At 37.3% G+C, this 16235-nt stretch overlaps 1 protein-coding gene across 8 annotated transcripts in view; it reads left to right on the top strand.

The window, feature by feature from the left end:
* LOC124169724 (protein Gawky) overlaps window positions 1-16235 on the top strand; it is a 94727-nt gene that overhangs the window by 15791 nt on the left and 62701 nt on the right. For 5 of the 8 annotated variants that reach the window (XM_046548452.1, XM_046548459.1, XM_046548444.1 and 2 more), the window contains exons 2-5: window positions 4638-4766; window positions 4873-5022; window positions 6068-6323; window positions 7103-7467. In XM_046548452.1, coding sequence (XP_046404408.1) covers window positions 4692-4766; window positions 4873-5022; window positions 6068-6323; window positions 7103-7467 — 846 coding nt within the window. In that variant the 5' untranslated portion in view covers window positions 4638-4691. Of the gene's footprint in view, window positions 1-2947; window positions 3318-3789; window positions 3881-4637; window positions 4767-4872; window positions 5023-6067; window positions 6324-7102; window positions 7468-16235 lie in introns of those variants that run through there. The other 3 variants (XM_046548428.1, XM_046548421.1, XM_046548469.1) reach the window with 3 other exon arrangements.

Raw genomic sequence — 16235 nt, 5'->3', positions numbered from 1 at the left:
ATGTCCCTCAATCCCTGTCAATTTGAACCTTGTCGGGGGCCTTTGCAAACAGACTATTCAGCCGCCGTAATATGATAGGTGGATTGCAAGATCCTCTTAGATGAATATTCCGTTTTGATATGAGGGAATAAAGGTTAATTTCATCTGTGAATCGAGGAACAGAAGATATTCGAGGAAGAAATAAAAACCTACCTTGCTCTGAAAACATTATAGCCTTCTCTTAGTCCTTTTGTAGGAAACAATAGACTGTGGCTCTTCTTCCTCCCAGAGAATAATTTTTAATGTCCGATCCATAATTTATCATTTAATTTCAACTTCTGCCTTATGGCTCCGCAGAATATCGGTAGTAACATCTTGGCATGATTAAAGTGTCTCTCTTAAAGTATTTTCTAAGCCATTTAACGTTGGTGTTTTTCTAATAGACTCATTTTAGCATGAAAATTCGATATTCCTGTAGTCATTTGGAAGACCTGTCTGGCCTGGTGAAATCTTTTTTGTCTTCAATTTTTAAGCGTTGTGGAAAAAAATATAACAAGGTTCTAATTGACTCTCGTCCTACTATATGAAGTTGCGGCACTATGAATTGGATCCATTAATCTTTTTCGCCTTTTCAGTGTTCCTGATTAGTGTAAATTAATGATTAGCTGGAGGGGATCTCCTATCTTTAAAATATGGTTTGATTATGAAAGTTTAAAATTATTTCCCATAGCGCGTTATTGATAAAAAAAAATTCTAGTCTTATTGTTTTAGCGTTATTATTAGACCGTGTTGAAACGTGATATGTGTCAGTCCTCGTTTTGGACTTGCGGCCTCAATCTTCCCGACGCAGGCATCCCCATCCTAGGTCGGTATAATGCTCTCTCTCGGTTGCGTTGCGAAAATGTTATTTTATGTTTGATTCCTTTATTTACATCTCATGTTCCAATTTGGTGTAAATGGGAAGGGTATCATTCTTGGCCTCTTGTCATCTTTTCGAATTACGTTGTTACTATTCACTCTGTTACATTTGCTATCTTAGTTTTCGATAGTTAAATTTCAACTTGAGCAATGCATAAATACCATTCTGAAGCAGCTACAGAGTGAATATATATGTATACTTGCATATCATGTATGATTTGTATTTGTGGACCACCTTTCGCAGCTTGCAGATTTATATGTAGGGACAACTTCCTTGTGTCCGAGAACGTAGTAATCTTTTTAACGATGTAATCGTGCATGTGGAGAAGAATAAGGCTGCGGGGCTAATCCGATAAGTTTTACTGACATGATTGTAATTTTGGTGTGAACATGCCATAGAATTTAGCCATATTTTGATCACTTTCACAATTTGAGTTGTAAGGTGACAAAGAAATTTGAGTCGCATAGTATACAGTATGTATATTTCTTAGTAACATTTTAATTCGCGTATTCAGATGGCGATCACATTAAAAAGTCTTCGGGGGGCGTTTTCTGTTGTATTTAACCTCTCGGATTAGAACATCAAGGTCCTTGGACGAAGAAATTATGCTTCTTTTCAGCTTGGTGTCGAGTTATTTTTATTTCCCTAGGATGTAGCTTATCGTGGGAACATTTACCCCAACTCTCAGCTCAACGTGGCCTACCCCAATGCATGTTGCGTCAAACCCTTTACCCCAGCAGAACTTGTTGATTATCATATTCAGGCGATGAAGGAATATGATGGAAATATTTTATATCCTTACACGCAAGCTTTCCAACATAAATTCATTCGGTTGTGTCCGTTTTCAAAGAATATTCTTGAAGGTGCCCACGTATCGATTCGTGATTGACGGATTATAGTGTGTTCTCACATTTAACGTTGAGGTACGCCATTCAAGCGACGGGGTAGGCGGGAAACGTTAATGCCTTGCTGCACAATGATTCATTTTTACGGATACGTGCGCCCTACATAACTGTTTTACCAACTTGAGTTAGTTGAGCGCTGAGTGCCCAACTAACTCAACCAGCTCTATTTTCTCAAATTCAACCGTGTTACTGCGAAACCACCATATATTTGACAACGGCAATCTTAGAGGAGAAAATAGAGTTCTAAACAGTCGAGCGATTAGGTACTATCTTATCTATAGTTTCATTTCGAACCACTACTTATAGTTGCTGATGTTTATATGAGTATTTTATGATTTTTTGGTATTCCTGACTATTTTCTTTCCGGCTTTGGTATGATATTAACCAAAGCATTGATTTTCTCCATAAATGGCTATAGCCCGGCGTTTGTCATGACTATCTTCCCGATTCCTTTGTTTTCTCCCGCTAGAGACGTAGGAAGCCAAGAAAGAATGGAGATGCTGAAGGAAAAGTGGGAGGGAGCGATATGCTAGAAGGTGCGGCACAGACGGGAAACTAAGTTGTAGCGGTAGTGAAGGGGAATGGGTGGGAAAAGACGTTGTGGAGGGGAGGACGGGGAAAGAGTCGAGTCTTCTCAAATGAGATGCTTGCGTTGCGTAGTGCGACTGATTTAAAGAGTATTATGGTGTGGCTTCTATCTTGCTTTTAGGTGCCATTTTTATTTTATTCGACCATTCATTTCTTGCAATAACGTGCTGAATACTAGTTCGTATTCCTCATTTAGAGTTCCTTATTCTAGAGCTTCAAAGGGAAGTTAAAAATGAAATGTTAGTATATTTTCGCCCAAATATTTATGGGGAATGAGATATGTCATGGTTAATGTGCCCCTTTATTTTGGAAGTCGACGTCGAAGCTTTGCGTGAGTGTAAGGCTGGCAACGTTGTATCCAGAAGATAGTTCGCTGGGCTCGCTGTCTGACGGCGATCGGTTTCTCATCCCCTCACCGCAATCCTGCCCAAGCATTCGAAGCGTACCCCCCTCCATCCAGCCAGCTCTCTCTTCTCATTCTCAATCTCAGCTTTTTTTCCTCTTTCCTGCTGGCTGTCCAACTGGCCCCTCTGACCTGAGCTGCTACCGCCCTTTCCACTCCGCCATTCCTTATAGGTCTAACACGCAATGTCCCACTCCCTGAGCCGCCCGTAGCATTTCACCTACATCACCTTCCTGCTTAGCGTTCCTATACTATTTTCTCTCATTCTTCCTGCCCCACTCACGCATTATCTGCTACCATTGAACAAAATGACTTTTAGAGGAGAGGCTGCCCAAAACTGCTCTTGTTGACTGCCGAGATCGTCGGAAAGATGTAAATGTATGCACAAATCGACTCGCAATTTTTCTAAAGATTTAATGAATGAATAATGTTGCTCACAATGTTTTGCCAATGGATAGATGGCTGTTGAAAATATTCAACAAAATTAATTGCGCGATCGTTTTTTCTGATGGAACGTGTTCAGGTAATAAAGCAGAAATGCCGATTTGGTTAATGGACTTGTACTTGCATTTAGTAACCTTTAATGATGTGATTGCAGCGGGGGAGCGATTTTTCTCTTTTGTTGCATTTACTTGTAACGTATTTGAATCTGTGTGATTATTTACATATGTTAGGTTAAGGTAGCAGAACACTCGGATGAGCGTCCTGGGAATACCCTAGGGTTGAGGCTAAAATAACCCCACCCGTCGACAACGGGGAGGAAGGACGTCGGGACGAACAGCTTATGGAAGTTTTTGTGCCACGTAACAGGCGATCAATATCGAGATCCAGCATGGGTTTAGTTCTGTACTGTTTTTTCAATAATTTAATCCGTAAAAGTATTTATTATAAATTTAAATCGTAATAAATGTAGTTGGCAGGCATTATATCTATTTCAATTATTAAATATACTAAAACGTCACTAAATTTCGTATTGGTAGTCCTCCGCAGAATGGAACAGCCGTTGGAACTCACAGCGATAGGGCGACGTACGTAACCCTGCGCGAGACTTCTCTGTGTTGGCTTCTTCAATCGGCCATTTAAGTTGTGAGTTCAATATTTTTTCATGTGTGCTATTGCGTTTTGTTTTGTGATGGTTAATAAAGCATTCTAGAAGTGTTTTGCAAATAATGGCGCTAAATATTAAGTGGTTATAGGGTGTGGAAGCGTGAGAAAACTGAAATTCTTGTTGGTGTTGATGGTCGTTTCAGATGGATACGTCGATGCTTTCTTATTATCAGTAATGGGATTCGAAAAACAACATGCATATTAATCAGTGTATATGTTGAATCTTCAGTTGGCATCGCTAAATATTTTCGTTCATATGAGAATGGCACTTTTGAGAAATCAGCTGATCGTGTTGTTTTGTTTATGCATAGTAAATAATGCAAATCCACCAATTATGTTTTCATTCCGTTGAGGTCCGAGACTTCTTCTCAGAGTACTTGTTATCATCCCAGTGGATATTATTTTTTTATGCATAATGTTTATAGCTTTTAATCACCCTCCCTCAATGAAATATGAATATATTTGCTATTGCGAACGTATATCTATTTGACTACCTACTTGATAATTTAAAGCAAAAGGAATGCGGTGCAGTTTCATAGTTCCAGCTAACCATCAGTTCTCTTATAAATCATTCGTTAGGTTTTATATACCTAAATTTTGTCTATATTTTCGACTGTTTTTAATCTATATAAGTTGTAATTCATTAGCGTGTGATTTGACAATCGAAATACGACGTCTTATTTTCACGTCACTGTATTTTTCTGAAAGCTACAATAACGACATATCTCTATTTCAGATCAGATGCTGTTATGTAGACCTGGACTCTCATGCATAACCTGCCAAAGAAAAGATGAACCCTTCTTTTCAAAACAAATCTAGTTCAGATGACATTTCCGAAACAGATGCCTTTGTACAAATTTCCGAGGTAACTAAGTTATTTCTTAGGAATATTATACCTCCTTGTTTTCTACATAGCCAATTAAGTTTTTCCACGAGTGTGTTCTCCACAACCGGCTTTTTTTATATTTCAGGAGGACATTCTTGTGGGGGGAAATAACTCTTGTGAATTAGTGGAGCCATCCAGCTGCAGACAGTTTCAAAATGAAGTCCACAGGACGAACGTGGACGAAAGCACAGACCTCGGTTGTATTATTCCTACTGATCAAGTGCCTGCATTAAGGGTGTGTAGTGAAATTGTTCGAGTGTTATTATCCTTTAGCTCTTCGCATCATTAAATCCACTCTCGTAGTTTTATATTTCTGATTTCACGTTCTCTTCTGCACAACGTTTGGGGAACTAGGTAGCACGTAGTGAAATTGTTTTATGTCATCGGAGATATATAGGTTTCGTATTACTGCCAACATTATTTTCAGAAAAAACTACCGGCCTTAAAATACGTTCAGGTACTCCTTCGTAATGGTGGTATTACATAAAGGAAACGTAATGAGTTACATTATGTCCAAATTATTTGTGTTTATTGTTTCGAATGTTTACCCTTCGCTTATGGAATGTGACGTATCATTTCACCAAAAATGTTTAGCCCTCTTAAGTGGTTTGTGGTGAGACGGTGTATAATTGCAGCTCTATCGAGATGGTGTTAAACTGTTGATTTGCATGCTGCTGGAAATGGTGGTGTGTTAGGTCCACAATTATGGAATGGACTCGTGATCAATACGTCAGCTAATATTTCCCCGCCCAGTTTTTTCATTTTATCGGGAACATTGTCAGAAGACTAAGAGTAGAAAATATAGTAATTGCAAAAAGCCTTAAGAATGTGATTAAATGATCACCTGTAGTTAATTAAACCACAAGTGAGGCTGCCATTTACTTTTTGTTTACCAATGCATTGATTTTTCGTTTTCCAAGTAAGTAGTTAATTCTAATATTTCTAAAATATATATGAAATTAGGCTGGCCTCCTAATTTCAGGCTCAACATCTATTTAGGCCTAAATTCTTTAAATTTGATTTATTGTTTACCAATGCATTGATTTTTCGTTTTCCAAGTAAGTAGTTAATTCTAATATTTCTAAAATATATATGAAATTAGGCTGGCCTCCTAATTTCAGGCTCAACATCTATTTAGGCCTAAATTCTTTAAATTTGATTTATTTTTGTGCGGAATTTTTTCTGTGACCCCTTAAGGCTGGAGACCCCAAAGTGAATTCTCTGTGAATTAAATATACATATTGGCCCTGGTTAATCATAGTGTTTACTTGACATTTTAGGAAACAGTTGACTGTGCTGAGATGGAAGGATGTAGTGGAATAGCCAATTTAGCTGCTGTGAGCAAGAGTAAACGCGCACAAAAATTGGTGCATGCAGCAGCCACTGAACTGTATTCCATAGAAGAGGTTATACAGCATCATCTTCCACATCACAAAATGCAGCAACCAGTGCAGGTCTGGCCATCTGAGTCAGAGGCAGCTACCGTACACCATGACACCCCCAAATACGAGGGGGGAGTAAATGAAACACGCCCAGGCAAGTATTATGACCTTTGCTTAATAGTCGTTGTAAACATATGACTTATCTTCTTGCCCATAGTATCTTTGGATCTGCATCTGGGGATGGGATGAAAAAAAAAGATACAAATTATTTCAGCGAAAATGTTTTGATCCACAGGTGAAAAAGATCCGTCAGCTGTGATTGCTGACGTTAACGTAAATGTCTCAGGTTTTGGTATCTATATCAGAATGTCTGCCATATTATTTTGTGTGCCTTTAGTTAGGTTCAAATTATTTCATGCCCTGCCATAACCTACCGGGGAGGATAATGAGTTTTTTCAATTAAATTACAATTACTGGAGAGAATTATTGGAGTGAAATTACGTATGCCAAAATTAGCCCTTCTCTACCTACTGCAATGAACTAATTATTTAGGTAATCTCTATTAGTATATGAAGTGATAGGAATCTGTTTAGTGCACATTTTGTGATGACAAGCTTCAAATCTGTTGTTTGTTATGGTGTTCTTTCCTCTACCTCATATATTTAATTACTTCAGTCAAATCTGGTATCAAGTTATCTTCTGAGTATGAGCAATTTGCATAATCATTTGATGACTTAAAGTGAAAATTTCATTAAATTGCAGATAGGATTCATTGTCGCCAATTTGGTCACATACACAGCAGTAGTCATCATCTCTGATTATTTGCTTTAAATCCAGAGGAACAGAATTTTGATATCATTATTCACTTAAGTAGTTAACCTATTTTTTAGGAAAATGAAAATGTTAATTTTTCAATATTCTTTTCTCGTCCAGGGTCTGTGATGTCCTGCCAGTGTCTTCTATTCCAAAATCACCCAAATTCAAAGTTAGAAGCTCTGTGCTTGAAAACCTCTCCTGGGCTTCATCAACCTCAGCAAAGTTGTAGGGAGGTCATTACTGGGGGAATGGTGGGAGGGGCAAGAGCTGGGCCCCTCAAACCAGAACCCAATGGCCATCACCTCACTGAAAGTGAGGTGGCATTGTCATTCTCAGAATCTGTGATATCCAGCTCAGTTAGTGCCGCTGTTAAAGATGTGAAACTTCCACCATCACTTCCCACCTCCTCATCTCCAACAACTCCTCCGTCCCTGTGTGGCAGCAGTGGCACCATTGTTGGAAGTACCTGCAGTGCAGAACAGGTGAGTCACGTTTACTGAAGCTTTTTTTTTATATTCTTTGAGTATTGTCATCTCTACTATACTCTGTTTAGACTTCACAGTCATGCAACACTCTTTCGTGTTTGGATAGTTCTGGTTACTTTCCGTATGATTATTTTTCATGAGGTGCTGAAAATATTGTGTCATGTTATGCTAAGTTTACTTTATTTGTTGGCAAGTAAGTTGTACTATGGTATAAGGCTGTCATCGTCAACCCGATGGGAAAGCTAAAATTGTCGCCAGATATCCTGTGGCAAATTTTATGTATAAGTATCAATGCAGTAATCACTTAGCCCTTTTTGAATACTCATGTTCTGTGATGTGCAGTCCCGATCATTCAGTGATCATGATGTTAAGCTACAGATGCTACAGCTAGCTGTATTACAACCAACAAAATAAACACACAACAAATTATTTGCAGTGTGGCGTAATTAACACATTAATATGCATGATGTTTTGATGGGAAGTACCCACTTATTACCTTCATGTAATTGCTAACATCTGAGCCTTACACTGCCGTTGAAACTTACCGAGTGGTTATTACCTGTAGGTGTTGTTACTGATCCTTTATAAAATGAAATTTATTTATAGTTTTAGATTAAAATTACCGTTTCACTAAACATTTAGTAGAAAATGGTGAATCCATTAGCCATGTAGCTTATCTACTATATCAAAGTGAATTGCTTCTATGAAGTCTTTTTCCCTGTCTTCAAATGCCCTTTATGTCACACTGGTTGCAAAATGATGGAAAGTGGTATCATTAAAATATGGGTTTTCTTTATTCTAATTTGTGAGATATGCACAAAAACTATTGAAGATGAAATATTAATAATTGAGATTACTTACAAATAGTATCATTCAGTCGGAAGTGAGTACATTAATACTTCCCACAATATATGCAAGAAAATCCATGTGCAAGGGGTATTCATGTTAACAAAGAATAAGAATTTAGTGAAAGAGCATCCACCGTAGATAAAGTGAAAAAGTACTTTAAAATATTGTAAAATTGAATAGAAATCCAATTCCAGAGGCTCGTTTTTGCAATGAATGTTAATCGGATTGGAAAAGCAGTCATGTTATAGTAGCAGAAGTCTGCTAAGTATATTTCCTCTGTATTTGAATAAATGCATTGACAAAATATTGACAGTCATCTCACAGTCTCAATAAATCAATAAAAACTTGTCATTGTTGACTATCATGTGATGTAAACAAAACCCAACATATTTGTTTTGTAAGTGCTCCCTCTGGTACTTTACTTCCCTTTCCTAACATGCATCTTAGATCTTCACCGTTTGGCTGACTTGGCCTAGTGAATTAAATGCTTGGTGCTAATAAAACATTTATTTCACTTTGTACTAAGAAATAGAATTTAAGCTAATTTTCTTTCTTTTCTTGTCAAGTGCATCGCATTTACAGCTTTTAAGTGCTAGAACAGATTGTGATCTATGTATATAATGGAGGGTTTCTGTTTGTCTGACTGCTGTGCATTTCCATACCACTGCATGGATTGCGGCCAAAGTTAGTGCATAGGTGCATCACAAGCTGTAGCAACCCATACTGCTACTTCGGTTGTGTGCGATACGTCCATTGAATCGTTTTCTCATTACTGAAGTCTGCAAGTGCACTCTGCGCAACCTTGCACCCATTCCCACCCTCTGCTTACTCTCCAACCTTCTGATATGATCCCCATTCACTCTGCCATGTTCGTATGTCTTTGTGCGTGCTGCATGTGAGGTGAAGGTTGATTCGATGACTTCCAGTTCCAATACTGTCTTTTCTTGCTACATCACTGTTCACAGGTAAATGACCCTCAAATAATCTTGCTGTCCTTTTTAATCCCTCAAGCACGGCGGGCATTTAATTAAATTCCATCCCAGCGGCCGGATGAGATTTAAGCGACTTCGCCTTTTTGGCATACTGTCATTCAATAATTTATATCTTTCATAATATACGATCAGTATCGTAGAAAATTTTTGTAAACTTGCGTAATATAATGCGCTACTATATAATAATTTTTCGAGGGATTTGAATAAATATTTATTGTTTTATTTATCTTCTTCTATGAACTGATGAATAAATTTTCAGTTTTGAAAGATTTAAATTTGGATTCGAATAAGCTTTGAGATCTCTCACATTCCATGTATTTAAAAAATACAATTACATGATGTATTTGTTATTTAGTTATTTGGGGTTGAAAATTTCATAACAGATTGGATACTTTCGATAGGATAACCCGTTTCGCCTACTTGAAAATTTATTACTTCGCCCATTTCTCCGACTTTGTTCCATTATTACCGTATCATTTCATATAGGTAATCACGTGCTAATGTTTCAAACGTCAATATGTTAATATTCAAATGATTTTACCTTAGAAAATCTGCGTTGTGTGACTTGATTTGAAGCAATCCAAACATAATCCTACTGCACATTTTTCACACCAGTACACGCAGTCTCTTTATATCCCATATTAGGCACAAACTGCACACTTCCTTTGAGACTTTGCTTTCTTCCTAGCAGGAATTGTCCGTGGGAAATGTATTTCTGTGAGTCTTGGTACTAAATTCTGTAAGGAGTGACGGCTATGCCCAAACAGTCCGTATGAAGTTGGGTATTTCAAAAATATTACCTCGACCAATGGCACGCGAAATGATAAGTCAATTTTTTATACGTGTTTTTCCTGTGATCAACATATGAATTTAGGACTGCAGCATTCAACAGTCTCCTAAATAACGTCATACACCTCTAGTAATGACGTTTTCTTTCCATTAGGTATGAATGCAATAACAGGTCCTTGAAATTTACCCAACCATTGAATATATTATAACGTAACACACAAACAGACTTCCGAGTCTCTTTTTTGCCTTTCAATACTATGCCCATTTCGTAGGACCCCCAATTAAAAATAAAAATACCACACACAGGAAGTACACCCGATGAGAATGTCAACGTCCTGCCTGAAAGAACACCACACAGCATGAACGACTCTGGTGGACTGAAGTGTGCACGAAGCTCCATCAAGGGACGAGAAAATATCTCGAAGGGGTCCTGTTATACGCTGGCTGTTTAGAAGGAATCTTATCTTCGTTGATTACTGTCAAGAAAAAAAAAATAAATGCAGAGCGAGGCACATGGGCCCTTTGCTTAGGACTAACGAGGCGGACCAAACACACTTGGGGCTCGAAGTGACGAGACACAAGGAAAAGATGGATAGAAGGAAGTGAGCTTAGAAGATACCCTATCTCAAGCTAAAGTAGCTGACCCTTCTAGACGTCCCACAAGCAGAATAGGCGGCAGTTTTCAAGATGGTACAGTTGAAAGAAGGCGTCGTGTTTTTGGACCGAATTCGTGAATTTGTCATAATTAAGTATGAAATAATTTTGTCATAACCAAGCTTCCCCCTCTGGTAATACAGTAAAACCTCTATGTAGTGAACCTCTTTACATCGTAAACCTCCATACTTTGTACCAACCCTCTGATCCCGTCAGATTTACATGTAAATATACAGGCTAACCTCTATATAGTGAACCTCTTTATCTCGTAAAACCTCCATATATCGTACCAACAAGACAGCCCCGAGAAGGCCTAACTACCTCCGCAAATCGTACCGAGACAACTAGAGACCATTAATGCAGCCGCGATTACCTACATGGAATGACATTTTCAGCGATAGATGTTTCACGCTTATTTTTTTCTTATACACCTTTAATAATTTTCACGTTAACCATTAGTTAGGGCATCGAACTATCCTAATCATATTAGGTGACGGTAAATGAAGAACACATACACATCACAGAACACATCGTTTTCTCTCGAATCATGGCCATAATCGCACGATAGCTCTCGCTTTCTTTTACTGATGGCTTTATTTTCTTGTAAGTGCCTACATACTATGTTCAGTTAATTAAAGAGGCGACCAGCGCAGCCTATAATCACTTGCTGACGGAAATATTTCAACTAACTTCACTCCCATCCACGGAGACCGAATTACTCGACCGCATTGCTACTTCCGCTTCTAAAATGAAAATATTTCATGAATTTTCCGTGACTTGAAATAAATCAAATACAGTTTCGCAATTATTTTATTCCCATATTTCCCGGTGTAGCACTTTCTTACTACCGCCTCGGTAATTTTTTCGATGCTTTCGTGAACGATCGTAGTTTGAAATTTATGGCGCTTAGCGACAGTCATATGTCTTGCCTGCGTATTTTTGCCGCGAAATCTGACTCTTCCATCGGAAGTCCAGGAAGTCAATTTCTAGCAATACTGAACGAAAATCAATCCATGTGCGACAGTTTTAGGTGAAGGAGACAGTTAATTAGCTGATACGCAGTAGGGCAATGAAATTTTTTACCGTCGCCGCCGCATTCTGAAGTAGTTCGCCCAGCATTCTCACCGGGAAATCACGTCCTTTCGCAGACCTAGCGTTTCTGTGTGCCCTCGACAGAGTTTTTCTTCGGAACGCGATGTGCATTGTATTTTGGAGAGAGGGAATTCAACAAAATTTTCAAAATTACGCTCAATTTTTTGTCTATTTTTTGTAGTAGTCACGTGATTATTTATTTTTTTATAATCTTTAACAAGTCACATGTTATAAGAATGATAAATCTATTCTAAAAGATATAATGAGTATTTTCAATTATTTGCCATAATATATGAAAAAATATGAAAATTACTTAATTAATCATAGGCTGATGATGGATTTAAGAAATAAAAGAAGGCGACTGCTTGACATTACCACATAATTAGCAATTTTCCTAGCCATCAACAAGGGCAGGCAGAAGGCAGTGGCCTTTGGAATACCATCATTCACCCTCACATCTATTGTAAACAACCGAGGAAAAACAGAAGAAACTGTATACAGGCATCCCCCGAGTTACGTATGTCTCGACTTACGTAAATCCGTACTTACGTAAGTGATAACCATATTTCAAATGATTACGTTAATTTTCGAATGCGAGCGCGAAGAAGTAGATATTCGCTCGTACAACCTATGGTAGAAAAAATATCGAATAGTTATCGATTATTTTACTTGCTAAAAATTACAAAGTGACCCATATTTGTCATTCCTCGGAGGAATTTTCATTAATTTCTGTAGAAAAATTGCTTATAAATCCCAAGTCAGCAAACAACGTGAAAATTTACAGTTCTAGCGATGGATGTGGTTGCGCTCATTCCTGTACAATACAACTTTTCATACAGCATGCACACCCGAGCTTCGACTTTCAACTATTTAAAAATTGTATCCTAACTTTGGACATTTCCATCTGTGGAATTAAAAGAAAATGAAGTTCAAGCAGAAATCTTTATTGAAGAAAAGAATTGTTTAGTACCCACGTAACGGCATTGAAATTTTGAGTGTTGGCAATGAACGCTGCGAAAAAGTTAAGAAAAAGTTGGCACACGATATTTAATGCGCAATTATTTACATGTTTCTGGCGGAAGATTTTATTTAGCTGAATTTTCTCGTTCTCTCATATTGTTTGCAACTGTAAATGAATATTGCGTCATTGAAAGCTTTTCCCCACCGACTTTGTTGTACCTTAATGACGGAGTTGGCTGAATAAAAGCTCACTTTTAAATAGCTTCGTGCTTTGGAAATACTCCTCGATGTTTCCAGCGAATTAAATATTCAAATGATGATATTTTCACATTATTTTATTGAGATAAGAGAGAATGAAAGTATGTTTCCGTGCGTGAAAGATTGAGTGTATGTGCGTGTGAATGTATCTTAAGAATATAGTAATTTACTGGTATTTTTTTGTGTGTTATTTGCTCGTAATCCTAGTCACTCCTCCTACGTGTATTAACTGTGACAGTGAAACCACCAGATTCATCGATCAACGTAATATATATAGAAGGCAGAAGATATAATGATTATAGGTAGGTAGACAATGCATTCTTTGGGCCCTTAGATCGCAGTATAGCATAATGAATCAATTAAGTTTCAGTTTAGTAATGTAGCGCTGAGATACCGTACTTTCTCGAATTTGCATTTTGATTGGCAATGCTCGAGATGCAACTCTCAGAATATATTAATGTTTATCGATTTTGTATCTAATAACTTAAGAAAATGCGGTAGAGTTCATGAATATAGCAGTGAATTGAATGAAACTTCACCGAGAATTTACCGCGCATTTCTCCGCTGAGAATTTCACCGCGCCGATCGAAATCTCTGAAGCATTAACGCAAAGGTTTGACTTACGTAAATTTCGACTTACGCAGAGTCTGCCGGAACGCATCTCTTACGTAACTCGGGGGATGACTGTATCTAGGCTGCACAAATAAAAAAAACTCAGGCAGTTAAATATAAGGATGAAGAAATTATGTTTAGAAATATAAAACTATTGTTCTTTCCTCCGAACACTATTAGTAAATTACAACCCTTAGACCAGGGAATTATTTCTTAGGTCAAAAGGCATTAACGAAAACAGCTAGTGATTTATATGTAGTGAAAATGGCATTAAAAAGTGCTCGTGGAATTAAAAACATTATTTCGAAAAGGTTTGAAAAAATTTTTAAGCAAACCCATTAACTAATTTATTTTCTAAAAAGGCCTCTTGAACAATTTACTTTTACCTTTGCGTAATCATTAAATTGTAAATATATGTTCACTTATGCATACCTATATGTTTAAATATATTAATATAATGGCCTAAAAGACAGTTGCACCTTTCATTTCCCAAGGATATGAAAAAATGGTGCCTACCACTAAAACCTCTCTATAGTGGACCTCCATGCATTGAATTGCCCAAATTTTGGTCCCCTCCATTACGATGTAAAGAGGTTTTACTGTATGTATATTTCCTCTGGATTCTAGAAAACTGTTCGTAATAACGAAATTTTGTTGTATCAGGGTTTCACTATATTTCAGTGGGGCCCTATTATATCAAGTAAAACTCAAAACAAAGTTCCAACCATTATCTTTCAGAGGGGACTGTTATACGATGCTAAATATCTAACTTTTAACAATGCATTGCATCACTTAGTCTGGCTTAAAGCAATTTTTATGGTGGAGGAATTCCAATTCATTCAACTGACACATAGATATTCGTGTGCTTCCAGTTTCAGAATCTCTTTTTGACCCATCATCCCTCATTCACCATTTTTATTTCCTAGTCCCCCACAGTTCCATTGTTTTGACTAATATTCTGATGTAATAATGCCTCTGCATCTTAAATTCTAATCGCATTCATTTCTACCGTGCCTTCCAATTCTTTACCCATCAGAATACAGTTTATTCTTAGCATTATTAGCATTGACAGAACTTATCATTGATGGAAGAAAACGTTCTCAAGATGGCTAGCAATAAGGAACCTCGTGAGGTTGATGGGTTGGGTTGAGGAGTAGTGGAGAGCTGTGACCACAGTAGGTTGCGTGTCATCAACTTATCTGCTAAAGAGTTCTTGCTGTTGCTTTTTTTGCCATGAAAGGCTCGAGAAGTAGGTATTGGATTGACGAACAGAAAAGCACATACCTTTCTTAATCGTTGGAAATAATTCACAATCAACTGTAAAAATGAATAAGTGAACTATTCCATTAGCTTCATTATATCGCATACAAAACTAAATGCAGCCATTTTAATTTCTTCCCTAGTATGCTTAAGTTAAAATTTATTTACGCATTTTTTTCTGTGCTCACTCTCACTCTTTTAACACTAGAATGCCGGGAAATTGGCATACCCCAAGAATGCCGGGAGGGTGCCGTTTTGACACCCATGTTCTTAAAACCGTATTATGTTGCAGATATTTTTTTCTTAGTTGCTAGTGATAAAGCATCATCTTTATTGTAATATTTGTGTCGGTTCCTTAATATTTAAAAAAATGTTTTTTAAGAGATTTCCACTGAAGTAAAAAATATTATACAAAAAATTCTGTTCTCTTAGACTGCGCCATCTTTTTTTTGCATCTGGTTGTCATCTTTGAATGTGGAAATTTGATTTTTAAAGATGAAAATTTGAAAACAATAAAATCAATTACGACTATTTAACTACAAAATTGTATTAAAGAAAACATGAACGCTTTCTAAAAAAATACGAATACTTTTTTGTATAGACTTCCAAAAAGCTTTATCAAAATTGTTGATTCTTTACATTTCTGGCACTTTCACACTGTTTTGGCCATACATGCTGAATTTTTACGCAGCTCAGAAAAACCAAAATTTCTGTTTTTATTGTATTTTATCTTTACTTGACAGTTTCTAGTCCGTTCTGGTTCAGTTTCGCGCGATTTCTTATAGTTGTGACTAATGACAACATGAGGGCGAAGAGAGCTTAGACCAAGAACACATTTTGTCGATTTGCCCCGATTAAACGGGTAGTGTAACATTACCATTTTGTACAATTTATTTTAATACAACTCTTCCTGAGAAGCTTTTATTCCAGTAGAGATATCCTTCTTTCTCTTATTTATGGTACCCAAAAGGATTATACCCTTTCTTTCAAGCAAAACCAAGCAAAGTGATGTGAAATTGGCCAGTAGTGATATTTCTGCCTTGGTCAAGTAGGGCCGCATATGTTTCAATGAAACGTGATCTGTAAAGCGATTGTCAGCTTGACAAGAGTCGTCCTTGCCAAGGTAATGAAATCCACTTATCAAATAATTACTATCCTTATCCACTAGAAGCCAGTATTTTTGCCTATATTTATCAGGCTTTGATGCCATGAATTTCGTGATTAGCTTTGTTTGGAAACAGCTGTTCGTCAAAGATTGTGTGTGACCCAGGCTATGGTTCCACAGCACGGCCATCTCGT

Source organism: Ischnura elegans, chromosome 1 (assembly GCF_921293095.1).
Source record: "Ischnura elegans chromosome 1, ioIscEleg1.1, whole genome shotgun sequence".
Taxonomy (NCBI): domain Eukaryota; kingdom Metazoa; phylum Arthropoda; class Insecta; order Odonata; family Coenagrionidae; genus Ischnura; species Ischnura elegans.
This window is presented reverse-complemented; position numbering and strand designations above follow the sequence as displayed.